The 15,540-nt window shown below is 58.0% G+C and overlaps 2 protein-coding genes across 4 annotated transcripts; both read right to left on the reverse strand.

The window, feature by feature from the left end:
* Positions 1 to 196: 196 nt before the first annotated feature.
* On the reverse strand, positions 197 to 9,558 carry LOC125341051 (mesothelin-like protein). Its single transcript, XM_048333060.1, has 15 exons — positions 9,516 to 9,558; positions 8,608 to 8,728; positions 7,531 to 7,651; positions 4,578 to 4,663; positions 4,317 to 4,443; positions 3,925 to 4,115; positions 3,549 to 3,639; positions 3,220 to 3,361; positions 2,478 to 2,665; positions 2,193 to 2,348; positions 1,976 to 2,103; positions 1,292 to 1,422; positions 1,096 to 1,190; positions 622 to 880; positions 197 to 396 (listed from the first exon to the last, which is right to left on the reverse strand). Exons 1-15 carry the CDS (start codon positions 9,556 to 9,558, stop codon positions 197 to 199), a joined length of 2,079 nt encoding a protein of 692 aa, XP_048189017.1.
* A 2,888-nt stretch (positions 9,559 to 12,446) lies between these two features.
* Positions 12,447 to 15,289, reverse strand: Rpusd1 (RNA pseudouridine synthase domain containing 1). 3 transcript variants are annotated; one of them, XM_048332962.1, is made up of 6 exons: positions 15,256 to 15,289; positions 14,630 to 14,819; positions 14,384 to 14,507; positions 14,078 to 14,180; positions 13,844 to 13,945; positions 12,447 to 13,544 (listed from the first exon to the last, which is right to left on the reverse strand). In XM_048332962.1, exons 2-6 carry the CDS (start codon positions 14,809 to 14,811, stop codon positions 13,135 to 13,137), a joined length of 921 nt encoding a protein of 306 aa, XP_048188919.1. In that variant the 5' UTR covers positions 14,812 to 14,819; positions 15,256 to 15,289; the 3' UTR covers positions 12,447 to 13,134. The 3 variants fall into 3 exon arrangements, with proteins under 3 accessions (XP_048188919.1, XP_048188920.1, XP_048188921.1); XM_048332963.1 differs by having other exon boundaries at positions 14,630 to 14,843; positions 15,256 to 15,276; XM_048332964.1 differs by lacking the exons at positions 12,447 to 13,544; positions 14,078 to 14,180; positions 15,256 to 15,289 and having other exon boundaries at positions 13,856 to 13,945; positions 14,630 to 14,930.
* Between the last annotated feature and the right edge of the window lie 251 nt (positions 15,290 to 15,540).

The following is a 15,540-nucleotide window of genomic DNA, read 5'->3' on the forward strand; positions in this document are numbered from 1 at the left end:
ACTGTCCTAGCAGCCAAAGGGCCTTCTGTTCCCTGCTGGCCTGGATGTGTAGCTGGGCAAATTCCCTCTCCTTGTAGACCCAGGTTCTGGGAGCCGAGGTGTGTGGGGACTCCCTTGCAGGGCTCCCAGGATGAGGGGCACAGTGGGTCCCCTGGCCCTAGGCTCATGCTAGGCCTGGGCAGGCATCCAGTGTTGACTAGCAGCTTTGTTTCTCTTGCTTGTGGTGTTCCTGAGCCTGGTCATTCTGGGACAGGGATGCCTGCAGTGGCTGGGGCCCTGATGCCCGTTGCTCAGTCCCCCCTGAGCTCAGAGGTGCCCAGCACAGCAGCAGCCACAGGAGGCTGGAGGGCAAGACCACCACAAGCAGCGGGTACCTCTGGTGGACTGGCAGGCTGCCTGTGGGCAGAACAAAGGAGAACACCCATCAGGCCTGGGGCACATGCAGGGTCACTAGGCCTCTGTCTGTGGCACTCCTCTCCTGGCTCAGTCTGGGTACCCTCCCTGCAGCTCCATGCAGGAGCATCTGCGGTATCCATAGGAGAAATCAGAGGGCAGGATCAAGAGTAGCCAGGCATGAACAGACAGGCGGGGCCAAGGAAGGGGAGGGGGGATGGCCCAAACCTGAGGCCGGAGCTCCCACATTGCTGTCTGGCAGGCCTGAGCTGTGGGCCAGGTGCAGTGCTAGGTGCGTGGCCCAGGAGGGTTCACTGGTCGCCAGGGCAGGGGTGGGGCTGCTGAGGTTGGTGTCCAGTCCCAGCTCCTGCAGGGCTGACCTGTTGAGGCTACGCAGCCAGGAGCTGATGGTTGGGTGGCTGCGGGCCTTCTGCAGGTCCCCCACGTTCTGGCCCAGCAGCGTGGTCACATTGCCGACACTCAGGCTCTGTGAGGGAGGGGGGCATGGGGGTGTGTGGGGGAGGGCCAGGGACCCATGGGCTACTCTCTGGGGCTGGGGCGGGGGACACACTGCAAAGGCAGTGTTCCCCCGGCTCCCAGCACTGGGCATGGTGCAGAAGGCAAGGCGGAGTTGGCCTGGAGGAGGGGCCACCCACACCCTGGGGTTCGCAGTCTGGCCCACCCCTCCCCAGCCGCCCTTACCTGGAGCACGCTGGGGTTGAGGTTGGTGAAGGTATCGATGTCCATGGAGACATTGGCCTGGGCCAGGTGTCGCAGCTCATCCACAGAGGCGCCACCTGGGGGGTGGGGTGAGAGTGGGCAGGGATGGGAATGAGAGCAGACAGAGGTGGGGTGGGAGCATGCAGGACAGGTTCTGAGCGGGGGGTGCTATACTCACCAAGGTAGGGGCGTATGTAGGGGTAGTACTCGTCTGTGCTCCGGGTGCTGCTGAAGGCCTCCCGGGCCTTGGCAAAGAGCACGTTTTTCCGGCTTTGAGGGCAGGAGGAGATGTCCAGAGCCCCAGCCAGCCTTGGGTGGGGTGAGGCTGATCAGGATGAGAGTTGCTTGGCCATGGCCCTCTCTCCCCAACCCTCTCACCCTCTATACCAGGGTTCCATGGTCTCTCCCCAAAACTCGTGTCCACCTAAACCCTCAGAGTGAGACTTCATTTGGAAACAGGACGCTGGCAGATGAAATCAGATCAGAAGACTTTAGGCTAGATCTGGTTGGCTCTAAGCCAATCGCTGGTGACTGTAGAAGACGGGAATCTGGATGCAGATACGCAGGGAGGAGTTGTGCAGTGGGACAGAGGGATGGTGCCTCCTGCCTCACCAGAGCCTGCTGGCTGCTACGGCAGGTGGCAGGGTGTGAAGGGCCGGCTGCAGCCACAAAGGGGACCTGTCCTGGTGGTCTTGGCTTTGCACTTCTGGCTTTCAGAAGTTCTAGAGAATAAACACCACCCCATCATGATACTTTGTGATGGTGGCCAGGGGCCATCCACCCAGCTCTCTGCTGGCCTGGCCCAAACAGGACTTCCTGCCAATCGTAGTATTCTCTGTTGACCCCCAGTGGGCAGGCTCACCGGAACTCCGAGGGCCGGATAGCCTGGATTTGCCGGGGACTCATCCAGCAGAGGCGGGAGCCCCCGATGGCCACCAGCAGGGCGCCAGTGACCGTGCCATTGTGGTCCAGGAACTTCTGTAGGACTGCCTGGAGGGGTGGGGCTATGGGTCAGCTAGGCCAAGTGAACCAGGGCCCTGTGGCTGTCCCCTGCAGCTGTTTCCCCCTGCCACCCTCACCTCTGTCTGGTTCTCCAGAGCCACGTCAGAGGCCAGGAGAGCCATGACTGTGTCTCTGGACGTGATGTTCCACTGGCTTATCTCGGCGTGGGAGTAGAGGTAGACCAGCGAGGTGATGAGACGCAGCTGGTCCTCAGGAATGCCGCCTGGGTAGATCTGAGGCCGGTAGGCAGGTGGGGGAAGGGTTTGGAGCTGGAGTGCCCCCCCGCTCCCACTTCCATTTCCCCCTCTGCCCTCCCACCTTTGTCTCCACCTCCACCCTGCACAGACTAGCCACATGCACACCTGGGTCAGCTTGGCCTTGATGACACGCTGGCACTCAGCAGGCAGTGGGTGCTGCAGCAGAGGGTTCAGGTTGGCCCTGAGCACCGGGCGGCCCAGACAGGCCTCCAGCTGCATGCAGTCATAATGCACCAGGAAGAGGTCATCCTGCAGTGTAGCTGCAGTGATGTTGCCCCGAATACAGGATCTCCCTGCGGGGGGGGGGGGGGGTGCCGATGACTGGGCTGGCTGGCCCAGACCCCAGCTGACCATGGGTGGGGGGGGGGGGGCTCTAGGCCTTCAGTCATACCTCTAGCCTGCCATCTGCTGGTTATTTCTAGGACAAAAAGCCTTGCTGCCCACCCTGGCTCCACCTGCCAGTTGTAGGCTTCCTGTAGCTACTGTGGTCATAGGGAGTGCTACCACGCCCAGCTTCCCTCCAGTGATGGAGTCTCAAGGACTTTACTTCCTGGGCTGGCTTGAGCTGAGATCCTTTGCATCTTAGCCTCCTGTTCATAGCTTGGGGTGGCTGGCATGGGCCATTACACCCAGCTCTGGGCTGAGAAGGAAGTCTTGCCTGTTTTTCTGCCCAGGTTGGCCAGAAATTGTGAGCCACCCAACTAGGGTACCATTCCCAACCCTAACTTCTACTTTGGACCCCAGCCAGACCCATGCTTCCGATGCTTAATCTTTGACCAGGAATTTGGCCCAGAACAGATGGGGTTAGTGAGCTCAGAGCTGGGAAGTCGATGATGGCCACACTAACCTGTGCCCCGCTTGGGTCTTGAGGACATGGAGGGAGACATGGACTCCAGGAAGTTGGTGACAAAACGCCTGACATCACTCTGTCTAAGCCTCCCTGCCCGGCAGGTGGCTACCATGCTCCGGAAGAAGTCCAGGGCCACAGCCTGGCAGGGTGGACATAGCCATTCTAGGTCTCAGGGAAGAATGGCCCTGTCCCTCCTCCTGCCCCTCCCCCCGCCCCAAGCCCTTCACACTATGACAGGAGGGCCCAGGGCCCCCAACAGAGGCTCAGTGTGGACATGGACAGGCTGCTGCTGGCCATGGCCAGCCCCACCCTGGGCATTGTCCTACCTCCTGCACCTGCTCCCACAGGTGGGGGATGACATAGGTGGCTAGGGGTCCCAGGGCCTTCAACCCCTCCAGGTTCCAGGAGCTAGGAGGCCTGACAGGAAGGGGACACTGCATTGGTTCTCATTCACCACCTGCCTCTCCCTGAGCAGGGGTGTGTGGGGGGGGGGGGAAACCCTGTGGGAGGGTCCCCAGGGCATGGGGTCTGTCATGTGTAGACACAAGAGGGTGGGGCAGAGTCTCTGACCATGCGCCCAGAATCTGGAAGGCCAGGGCAGGGCTGAGGATTATGGACCTCCAAGCCCAGGATTTTGCTACCTCATCTCAAGGAGGGGCTTGCCCTCGGCCCCTGTGCCTGGTCCTTGTAACCTTCACCTACCCAAGCACAGTCCTCCCACTGGCCAGTAGGGTGTTGAGAGCGGCCTTCTGTGCGATGGTCAGCCGAGGGCAGCGCAGCAGGTTCTGTAGCACACTGGGGTCTGCAGTCACGATACTGGCTGCATCCATGTCACATACCAGGGCCCCGAGAAGCCCAAGGTCTGAGGCGCTGAGCTGCAGGTGGGGCCCACCCTGCAGGGATCTCTGGTCAGTGAGGAGCAGGAAGCCTGGCCCTGTGCTCACCCTGCAAGGACTGCAGGTCACTGAGGAGCAGGAAGCACCGCCCTGTGCCCACCCCCTTCCTGCCCTGAGGGGACTGAGGGGTGAGGGCAGGGTCAGTGAGGAGCTGGAAGCCCCATCCTGTGCCCACCCTTCCCCACTGGAGACGCCTACCAAGCAGGTCCAGGCTGTGTGCTGCAGGGCGGCCCTCTGGTCTGGCAGGTTGGCCAGCAGCTCTGTGTCCCCCTGTGTAGCACGATGGGTGAAGGCCCAGCAGTCAGCTGCCCTCACCTGGCTCAGGCTGCAGGCAAGTGGTAGGAAGTCAGGAAGAAAAGGCTGGGCTGCCCACCCCACATGGCTGGGGACCAGAAGAGGCAGCTTGACTGTGGCTGCTGGGCATCCTCGGGGAGAGGTGGCCAGGGGCAAGGTACTCACTTATAGAAGAGCAGGAGGTCAGGTGGATGTAAGGCAAAGTCGTCCTGGAGGCCGAGTCTCCCAGCAAGGTTGGCCAGGCAACTGAGCTGGGCAGGGTAGGCAGCAGGTCACTCCATCTGGTCTGGACTGGCCCTGGGGGACACTGCCCAGCCCCTCCCCACTCAGCAGAGTGCACACTTTAGCAAAAAATTGGGGTTGTGTATGAGAAACCACCACAGCACAGGGAAAAATCAAGAGTGATGGAAGAAACAAGGCTGGGTGGGAATAGCAAACGCTCTAATAAATATAAACAGGCTAACTTTGCTGCTGAAGACAGAGAATTTTAGACTTCAAATAGATTAGCAACTCAGATCTGTGGCAAGTAGAAAGTACACCTAAAATAAGACAGTTCAGAGCTGGGAGCCAGAGGCTCACTCCTGTAATCCTATCTGCTCAGGAGGCTGAGATCTGAGGATCGTGGTTCAAAGCCAACTCAGGCAGATAAATGCAAGAAACTCTTCTCTGTCTCTGTCTCTCTGTCTCTCTCTCTCTCTCCATCCTGGGGCTTGAACTCAGGGCCTGAGCACTGTCCCTGGCCTCTACCACTTGAGCCACAGTGCCACTTCTGGCTTTTTCTATACATGTTGCTGAGGAATCGATCCCAGGGCTTCATGTACACGAGGCAAGTATTCTACCGCTAGGCCATATTCCCAGCCCGAGACTTTTATCTCCAATTAGCCATCAAAAAGCCAGAAGTGGAGGCGTGTCTCAAATGGAAGAGCATTAGACTTGAGCAAAAAAGCTAAGCAAGAGCTCAAGGCTCTGAGTTCAAGCCCTGGTATGCACATATACTAAAAAAAAAAAACCCACAATGCTGTCAAATATTAAAATCAGTTCAGCAGCTTTGCCAAGTTGATTGCTGTGGCCATTCCTCCTGGTAGGTACTGGTGATTCTGGTAATCTGTTTTCCCAAGGTGAGTTCCCAGACTATTTCTCTCAGCTATTACATTTGTGTGCACAGCTATACCCTTCACTGATGGATTTTTAGCATATGCATTTCTGACATTAATAAGTTGTGTCTTCTCTCCATGTCTCCCCTCTGTGGCCTGGCTAGGAGCTCAGTGATCTTTTCAAAGAAGCAGTTTTTGTTTTTGTGGATTTCTTGTTAAAAAAAAAAAGTATCAGCCAGTAAATCCAGCGTGGTGGTATGTGCTACACAGGATGTCATGGGTAGGAGGTTTGTGGGCTGAGTCTGGCCTGAACAAAAGTGGGCCTAACTGAAATAGCCAAAAGGTGGAGGAGTAGGGCATGGATCAAGTGGTAGAGGTCCTGCCTACCACACACAAAGCTCTGAATTCAAATTCCAGTACTGCCCAAACAAAATTTATCATTTAATTTTCATCTATCTCTCATTGGTTTCAAGTTAGATTCCACAGTGGTCTGAAAGCAGTGTAATTTTTATTTGTGTTTTTTGGCAGTACTGGGGTTTGAAATCAGGCCCTAATGCTTGCTAGGAAGATAACTACTCTACCACTGAGCCAGGTCTCCTGCCCTGTGGTGTATTGGTTATTTTTAATTTAATTTAATTTTTTACACTAGTTTGAACTCAGAATCTCACAATTGCAAGGTGGACACTCTACCATTTGAACTATGCCTCCAGCCCCTTTCGGGAATTGGTTATTTTTGTGTGTGTGCGGATCCTGGAGCTTGAACTCAGGGCTGGGACTGTGCTCAAGGCTAATCCTCTACCACTTAAGCCACAGCTCTACTTCTGACTTTTTCAGTGGTTAACTGGAAATAAGAGTCTTGGGGACTTTCTTGCCCCACTGGCCTTGAACCGTAATCCCTAGATCTCAGCCTCCTGAGTAGCTAGGATTATAGGCATGAGCCACTGGCCCCTCTTAAGAGGGACAGAGGGGCTGGGAATATGGCCTAGTGGCAAGAGTGCTTGCCTCTTACACATGAAGCTCTCGGTTCGATTCCCCAGCACCACATATATGGAAAACGGCCAGAAGGGGCGCTGTGGCTCAGGTGGCAGAGTGCTAGCCTTGAGCCGGAAGAAGCCAGGGATGGTGCTCAGGCCCTGAGTCCAAGGCCCAGGACTGGCCAAAAAAAAAAAAAAAAAAAAAAAAGAGGGACAGAGATCCCTGGTCAGTGTGGGGCCAGGAGAGCTACTTTCAGACCTAGTCCAGGGAGAGGCCAGTGGACTTCAGAACTCCTTCTTCAGCTCTGGGGATGGAGGATCTGCCCCAAGGGGTGCCCTGAACCCCATGGGGACTGGGAAGGGGCCAGGGTAGGAAGGTAGAGAAAATACTCAGACTGCCAGGGACACAGAACACAATTTGGGAACTCCAGAGGATCCCCTCCACACACACACAGTGGAGCAGATTTTTGGAGCCACAGACTTTCAGAGGCTGCATTCCTGTGGATTTTTGTTTGTTTTTGACAGTACTGGGGTTTGAACTTAACCCAGTGTTTGCTAGATAGGGGATTTGCCACTTGGTCCATGCCCCCACCCACATTTTTAAAGTTATTTTTTCTGGAAAAGTTTAGCCTGAAATATAACTGGACTAGATCACTATCCTCCAACTTACCACCTTCTGTGTAGCTTGGGTTACAAGCATGTGCAACCATATCTGATCCTGGATGTTTTTGAAACTGGCAAATCTGTCCAGCCTAAGCTGATCAGCTTGGTTCAACCCGGAACCCTAGTCCCACTTGAGTGGTCACCTCATTAACTGATTATCCCTGCGGTGAGCACCACTCCTAGGGAAGGCCCATGGCCAACCCCAGGCTTCGAGACATTCCTCTGCATGCCCGAGTCCTCCCCGGCCAGACCCTGCCATGGTCTGCCCCAGTCTTGTCCCATCCTTTGCTAGGACCTTGGGCACCCATGCAGGCTACCTCTATCTGCAGGCTTCCCAGGGACCTTGGCTTCCCCTTCATGCCCTCACTTTCCCTCCACAGAACTTACCTGCCAGGCTTTGAGGGGCACCCTCTTTGAGGCCAGGTTCCTGATCAGTGCAGAGAGCTGCTCCCGGGGTAGCTGGCTGGCTGGCTGGCACCAGAAGTCTTGCAGGAGGACAGAATTGGCCCTAGACAGAACAGGGAGGCACTAAGGATTGGCAAGAACCTGGAGCAGCCGCTCTGAGGAATGCCTAGTCTACTGCATGTGGAATTAAGGTCAGGCAGGAAATACCTTTTCATAGGTAAGACTCTTACATCCATCCATCCATCTATCCACCCACTCACCCATCCATCCATTCATCCCTCCATTCTACTATTTCTTCCCTCCAAGAGCTCCAGATGAAGTGGGTTCTTAGTTGGGTGGGGTTTAAATGTGGCCACAAGACAGGCCATCTCCCAGAGCCTTCCTTAGGTATGACTCCAATGAAATGCACACATAGCAGTGTGTGTGTGTGTGTGTGTGTGTGTGTGTGTGTGTGTGTGTGTTCTGTGTGGGGTGACATTAGCCTGGGTTTGGCTGGTCCTACCTGGAACCCTGATCCCTGATCCTTCAGGACCAACCACTTCACTAGATGACCAGGTCATAGTGACTACTAGTCCTAGGGAACAGGAGGAAGACTGGTGAGCCCAGGCGGGAGACCCCTGGAAGACAGGAGACCCCTGGATTCTAGGAAATGACATGTGGGCAAGAGCTAACAAGACTTGGGAAGAGGTGAGGATTTTGAGATTCACAGCTGCCACCAGTAATGGGATTCAAGGGCCCCAAGAGGAGTCTTGGGGGAACCTTTGCCAAAGTCATGGGCCTTTGATAGTCAAGACTGCTTTTACTTCTGTTTCCCACTGGACAATGACCAGGGACTTTGGGAAACTGGACCTTGAATGGGTGGCTTAGGATGAGGTCAAGCCAGGCCCCTGAGACCAGAGCCGAGGATACAGGAATCCCACCTGGAAGACCCTGGACATGGTCTCTCCTTAGGGAACCTCAACAGCAGCTCTCTCCCCAGAACTCTTCCTCTTCTACCCGCCCCCCTTTTCTGCACAAATCAGCCACCCAAAACACTTAATTTGATTTGTGTGTACTTGCCTGGCCCATGGGTCAGTTCCCTGGGCATCCAGCCCTCCCTGGGGGGAGCTGTTGGCCTGGGGGCTGGAGCTGTGGGCGATGAGGGACAAGAGGAGGGCAAGGCCTGGCCTGACCAGAGCACCTGGAAGAGAGTGGAGCGTGGGCTGTCTGGGGTCTGTGCAGGGCTCCCCGTGTCCCCATGTCCAGGTGGGCCTGGAGTTGGTCTGGGAGGATCACTTGAGCTCATGCACACATGCTCAGGTCTAAATGTGATGTGTGTCACATGGCATGTACACATGTCCATCACATGTGCTGGCACACACATGCTGGCCAAACCTCTACAGGATAGTTCTGTGTCTTCCCAGTGTGGACCCTGAGACCCTAGAGCAGAGGGACAGGAGGCCAGCCCCTCCTTCTGAGCCATTTAGCCTCTGCCGTGGGAGCGACAGGGACACGCAGCAGCCCTGGAGGGGAGGCGTCTGCGGGGCAGACCACTTAGCAAAGTTTCTTCTCCTGTAGTGCAAGGATGCCAGGAGATCCATTACTGTGGCAAGAGCTGGCCACCGCCCAGGGGGCAGTGTCACAGCCCCCCAGGCTGCTAGGGCTGGGTGTCTCTCTCGGGACCTGCATTAAGAGAGAATTGAGGCCACCCTAGCACCTGGCCTGACTCCAGCAACACCCAGTTGTCCAGGCCAGTGGTGACCCCTTCTAGTCATGGCCCTGGCTTGTCCCTGACTTGTTGCTAGGACCCTAAGCAAGGCCTGCACTGCTTGCGCCACACCAGCTGGGGTCCCTTCGCTTAGTGCAGGCCGTTGAGTTTGAGCTTGTGAGGACAGGAAGCTGGGGCACTAAGCACCCCGCCTCTGCCACGGTGGGCACATCAGCCCACAGCAGAACCCCCAGAGGGCCCGGGGGAACCATCCTCTCACCCGCTCTGGGACCTGTGGTGGAATGGCAGCGGGTACTGGTCATTGTGCCGAGGCGTCCCAGGGCAGCCAGGCACAGGTGGTTGTGGGTCCAGGACCAGCTGGAGAGGAGAGCAGTGGGGTGATACAGGTTGGCCTTGAGGCACAGTGTTGCGGAGGATGCCTGCCCTGCCTAGGGGAGGAAATAGACCCACACACAATGTCAGAAAGAAAGGAGTGGTGGGGAGCAGAGCTCTGGAACATAGCCTTCCTTATCACTAGCAGGGCCCCAGGGATGCACAGCTGCAGTGGTTCCAATTAGTGCATGTCACAAACAGCAAGTTCCACACATCCCCTGCCCATGGTAAGCCAGGCCCTGGCTATGCCTGCCCCACTCCAGGCCTCAGGCACCAGCTCTGCATTGAGACCCAGTTCAAGCGACAGAAAGAGGCCTGGGCATGCTGCTGGACAGTGGGGTGCCCCTGGCCCCTGTGAGTCCTGCACGTACCATCTGATGGGGGCCTGGGTAGCCTGTGAGAAAGACAGAGTTACTGCCCAGTACAGAGTATAAAATGGAAGCTTCCCAGGGTCCAGACATGTAGCCCAGAGCCCCTAGTTCAGCGGCTAGCCCTGCCCAGTAGCTGCCCCTCACCTGAGCAGGAACAATGTCTGTGGTGGAGAAGATGCTCAGGCCTCACCAACAGATGTGGCTGCTTCTGGCCAAATGGCCGCTGGATGCAGGCAGCTGTAGGCCAGGTGCTCCAGACACTGGTGATCTCAGCCTCTGGAGACATCAGTTCCTGCCGCTGAGCTTTGGGGTGCAGGGACGCCGTGTCTGCTAACCTACATGCCCAGTTTGGTGGACAGCACTCTATTGATCTGCTCTGGCACTTGCTCCTGCCCTGGTGCCTGCCAGCTGGACCTGTGTGGAGGGTGTGGAGGTGACACTCCTGTCAGCCCCAGGGAGCCCCATGCACAGCAGGCACCTGGTCCCCAGTCCTGGGGGAGCACAAAGCTGAGCTCAGGGTTGGCTGGCATCCAGTGCCAGCCCTGCCTGAGCCCCCTGGAGGGTTGTGGCAAGCCTGTGTTTGCCATAGATGTTGTGTCTGTGTGTAAGTGTGCGTTCAGTCTTGTCCTCTTGTATCTCAGTCTGCTTGGTCAATGTGACCTTGACTTTGCGTAATGCATGCTTGGGTGTCCATTGCGTGTCCTCCGTGAGCACCAGTGGCATGGCTGCCCTTTGCATCTTGGGCAGTGATATGACATGTGTCTGGGCCTCGGGGACACACCTGGGGACTGACCCAGCCCTGAAGGCTTTAGCCATGTCCTTAGCAGCCCTAGGAGCCATCATTGGGGCTCCTCAGGCTGATCTTAGTGGTGGTAGTGGGGTGTGTGTGTGTGTGTGTGTGTGTGTGTGTGTGTGTGTATCTGTGTGTGTGTAAAACCAGCAGGAAGGCAGACTGGAAGAGGAACTTTTTTTTTTGGCCAGTCCTGGGGCTTGGACACAGGGCCTGAGCACTGTCCCTGGCTTCTTTTTTTGCTCAAGTTAGCACTCTGCCACTTGAGCCACAGCGCCACTTCTGGCCATTTTCTGTATATGTGGTGCTGGGGAATCGAACCCAGGGCTTCATGTTTACAAGGCAAGCACACTTGCCACTAGGCCATATCCCCAGCCCGAGGAGGAGGAACTTCTTGACCCTCCAGTGGTTGGAGCTTCTCCTAGCTAAGGTGGGAAGAGCACTGGGTGTCCCAGGCTGAACCTGAACCCTGGCCCTGCCTGTGGACTCACTGCAGTTGCTACCTAGATGGGGCTCTGTTGGGCCTGCAGTGTGGACTCAGAAATGTGGACTCTGCAGTGTGGACTCAGCTGCAAGAGTCAACACCACCCGCACCCCAGGGATTTGGTTGCCCCTTATGCCAGCTTCAGGGGCCCAGGCTGTGTGTGTGGTTAGCAGCTAGTGGCCCTCTGCCTTTCCAACAGGCCTTTGCAGAGCCCGGAACACTGTTGAGGGCTCTAGGGACAGAGTGGTGAGGACAGGCAGCTGGAGAAGACCCAAGCACGGCTTCCCAGCAGCAGGGAATGCCTGGCCGGGGCCTTGGGGAGTCTCGGGGCAGCGCTGCCTGCCTGCGGGCCCAGGGGAGGTGTGAGCCCCCACGGGTCCTGTAGAAGCTGCCTGAACCAGCTTGGAGGGCATCTCAGGATGAGGTCAGGGAGACGGCCAGTGGTCAGCAGTGCCCCCATGTGGTGGCAGCAGACATGGCAACAGCAAGGAGGGAGCAGGGTCCCAGTAGCTGGGCTGGAGTTCTGGGAGGTGGGTTCTTCTGTTGAGCTTCTGGAAACATCTTTCCTGAGAGCTGCTGTGGTCGAGGAGGGCTGGGGACCCCACAGGGAGGAGGCTCCCAAGGTCTCCCGATGGCAGCTGAAGATATGGGAGTGAACCAGGCCATCGCTGGTGAGAAGGTCCAGAGGTGAGGAAGGCTGGTCTCAGATCCTCTCTCCCCTCTTGGCAGATGAAGAAACAGGCACAGAAAGTGCAAAGGTTGGCTCAGGACCCCGTGTCCCTCGCCCCCGTGGGATCTTTCCTGAGACTGGGCAGGCAGCTGGAGATGGGGTGGGGAGGGTGGACTGGGCAGGGACCAGAACACAGCAGTGTCATTCTCCTTAAGCATTCTGGGATGCTGAGGCCAGGCCATCTGTGGACCCAGGCTGCAGACCGACACCAGGAAGAGTGGCCTTATCAGGACCGTGGCTTCAGGTGGCTGGATGTCACTGCTTTTGACTAGGAGGGCTGGGGTATCCTCTGAGCAGATCCTGCCTCCCACAACAGCCCAGCCTCCTTACCACCAAACCAGCACTGTAAGGTGCTCACTGCAGTCTTGGTTGCAGGGCGAGCAAGGGTCTGGGGCATTCCAGCTCCTTAATCAGGTACACTCATGAACACTGTAAGGGTTGGCCACTAAACATTTATTTGTAATCCTAGACTCTGGCTGTACCAGCATGGCATGGCTGTATTGTGGGGGATGGAGGAGCTGAGGCCCAGGGACTCCCAGGCTGGCCCTTGAAGGCAGATAGATAGGATGAGCTGTGGCTGGGAGCCCATGCAGCAGAAGCAACATCACATAAGGCTTGGAGGCACGGGTGCAAATGGAAGGTGTCCTGACCCCTCCACCCCTGGCCAAGCACAGGACACAGGCAGAGGAGGGTGAGGCCCTAGAAGAGTCCGGCAAAGGCAAAGGCACAAGGCAAGCAGGGGACAGGCTAGAGGACCCAGCCAAATTGAGAATTAGAAGATCTGAGTGGAGCAAAACATTTCAGAATGCAGACCTGGCTGGGCCGGGGGCCAAGGCCCAGGTGAGGAGGCCAGCATGGCTCTTCCAGGTCTCTGTGTGGGCCCAGGAGGAGCTGCATATGGAGCAAAGGCTTCCCAGGTCTTGGCTCCTCCTTCCCTCCAGCGCTGTGGCCTCAAGCAAGTGTAGAAGATGGAGACCCCTGGGATGACCTTCTGTTCCAGGGGAGGATTCTGGGCTTCCCTTGGGGAATGCTTCCAGAAAGGCCCCACCAGGCCTCGGCCTCCTAGTCAGAGTAGCCATCCTATAGCAGTCACGGCTGTCTTAGCTGCTGTGTCTAGCAGCCCCACGGCTCTCAGTTGTCTGGCTCCATTGTCCACTCTGAGAGCCACTGCAGGCAGGAGGCTCGCTGTGCCTGCGTCTCAGGAGGGGGACGGCCAGGCTCAGGCAGGGGTACAGAGGAGCTGCAGGGCCCAGGCTCCTCAGCCATGGGGTCAGGGTCTGGGGCAGCCCGTAGGGCCTGCACGAGCTGGTCAAGTGGCTGCACCAGGGTGCGGGGGCTCCAGCAGGCGTCAAGGACAGGCAGGAAGGGGTCTGGTGTGCAGGCCTCCACACACTCTGCTGGGGTGGGGATCCTCAGGTAGAAGGCATGCAGCATCATGCGGAAGGGCTGGTCTTCCTGGCCGGTGGCCTGCCCGTAGGTCAAGTCGCCCACGATGGGGTGGCCGAGGGCGCTGCAGTGCACACGAAGCTGGTGAGTCCGTCCTGCAGGTTGGGGAAGGGAGGGTTAGGAATGGACAGGGCCCCACTGAGCTGATGCCATATCTGGTTCTGCTGTAGAACCTCACGGTAGTCCCTAGGGACCACACCCTCCCCATTCCTTTACAGATGAGGTGCTAGGCTCTGAGATCAGGACAAGCAACCACTGCTTGTGCAAGCAGAGCCAAGCTGGAGACCCCAGGGGAATGTAGACTTAGCCACTGGCTCTGCCTAGATGGTCAAGTGGCCACAGGCAGGCCACACTGCTTCCACCTCAGGGTCATTCCCTGGGTGACTGGGCACACCTGTGAGAGGCTTCAGCAGCACCTTGGACACAGGGTCACCAGCATACAATCCGTGTTCCAGGACCACCAGCTCTGTGAGGCTTGGCTTTGGGTTCTCACAACCTGGAGGCAGAGATGAGTGTGGTAGTCAGCTGGGCCAGCCCTGCAACTTCAGTCAACTGCAGCCCACACCTGCCTGGGCTGGCCTGTCCATGCTGGAGGTATGCACACTGCCCCTGCCCCCAGTCTCCATACCCTGTGTGCCCCCAATGCACATGGTGTGGGTCCGACCCTCGGTGCTGTTCTTGCCAATGGCGTAACTGATGGTCATCCGGCTCTCCTGGACATGACCCCGGACCTGCCGGACAGGAGCACCCCAGGCAACTCACAGGACCAGCCTACCTCCACCGAGAAGCTGGACCAGCCTGCCTCTGCCGGAAAGCCTGCCCTATGTCCAGGTGACCAAATGGGACCAGGGACTCAGGTTTGAAGTCTGCTGAAGTGGGTAGGGAGTTTTGAACTCTATCCCCTTCCCTCCCCTCCAGGACCACCCAGGCTCACCAGAGCCAAGTAGGCTTTGGTGACCCTCCGCTCCTTGAAGCATCTGTAAGCACTGCCTGCTGCTGCCTTGTTCAGAGCCACACACAGAGCACCACTGGTGGAGAAGTCCAGCTGGTGGCAGAATCTGGACAGGGAGAGAATTAGTGGTGTCTAACTCTGTTGTATTTCGGCAAGCACCTTCTGGGGCAAGTCCAGCCTCCATGTTGCTTCCCTTGGATGACTGCAGCCAAGGGGCTACCTGTGTACCTGAACCCATAGCAGGTGTCAGGGTCAGCCAGCTCGGGGAAGCGGTGCCTGAGCTGCTTCTGCAGGGTCAGGGTTTCCCTCCAGGTCTTGCTGTCAATGCGCAGGTCCCAGTGTTTGTTCACCACCAGGAAGTCGCTGCTCCGATACACAATGGATAGGTTCTCCACGCTACCTGGCTCCATGTCGGGACCTACCACGCAGGTAGGAGTGAGGCCTGGGGAAGGGTCATGCCTCGCACCGGGGCCAGGGCAAGGGCTGGGGTGGATCGACCAAGGTCTGCGTTCAAGAGTGATCTCAAGCCCCAGACACGGGAGGAGTAGCTCGGCAGTCCACTTCACCCCTGCCCCTGCTGCCCAGCACCCCCCCCCCCCGCCCCGCTGCCCACCTCCCTGCCCCGCTGCCCACCTCCCTATCTCCCCACCTCCACGCCTCCCCGCCCCATACAAGTCCCGGCCCGGTTACGGAGCGAGCACCAGGACTGCGGCGTCCCCACGGATTCTGGGCCTTCTACAGGCCCTGAGTCCCCGCCCCCTGGAGAGCTGAACGGCCGCTGCTTCCCACGCCCCGGCTTCTTCTTCCCAACACCGCCGCCTTGCCCCGGCTCCAGCCCCGAGTACCCCGCGTACCACTCACGGGCAGACATCTTACACCGTGCCACTTCCAGGCTCAGCCTGCGCGCGCAGCCCCGCCTCCGGCCCGCCCACGCCCCGCCCTACCGGGGACAGACGGCCGTGACTGCCAATGGTGAGCGCTGCCATCCCGCGACTCCGACCTCTGAGAGGGGATTGGATGCCGTACGGCAGCCTGCGCGCGCAGCTCCGCCCGCGTTGGCTAATGGCGGACGTCGCCGGGCACGCCGGCCACTGATTGGCGGCCGGGGACGCTCCAGGGGGCGGGGCGCGGCGGCAGCG

Source organism: Perognathus longimembris, chromosome 23, assembly GCF_023159225.1.
Source record: "Perognathus longimembris pacificus isolate PPM17 chromosome 23, ASM2315922v1, whole genome shotgun sequence".
Lineage (NCBI taxonomy): Eukaryota > Metazoa > Chordata > Mammalia > Rodentia > Heteromyidae > Perognathus > Perognathus longimembris.

Coding starts and splice junctions, on each gene's coding strand:
- Rpusd1 (XM_048332962.1), bottom strand. CDS start 14,811: ATGGAGCCAGGTAGCGTGGAGAACCTATCCATTGTGTATCGGAGCAGC. Junction 13,946..14,077: donor GTGCATTGGGGGCACACAGG/GTATGGAGACTG, acceptor CTCTGCCTCCAG/GTTGTGAGAACCCAAAGCCA. Junction 13,545..13,843: donor GCTGCTGAAGCCTCTCACAG/GTGTGCCCAGTC, acceptor CCCAACCTGCAG/GACGGACTCACCAGCTTCGT.
- LOC125341051 (XM_048333060.1), bottom strand. CDS start 9,558: ATGACCAGTACCCGCTGCCATTCCACCACAGGTCCCAGAGCGG. Junction 3,362..3,548: donor TGTGGGAGCAGGTGCAGGAG/GTAGGACAATGC, acceptor CCACCCTGCCAG/GCTGTGGCCCTGGACTTCTT. Junction 2,104..2,192: donor CTCTGGAGAACCAGACAGAG/GTGAGGGTGGCA, acceptor CCACCCCTCCAG/GCAGTCCTACAGAAGTTCCT.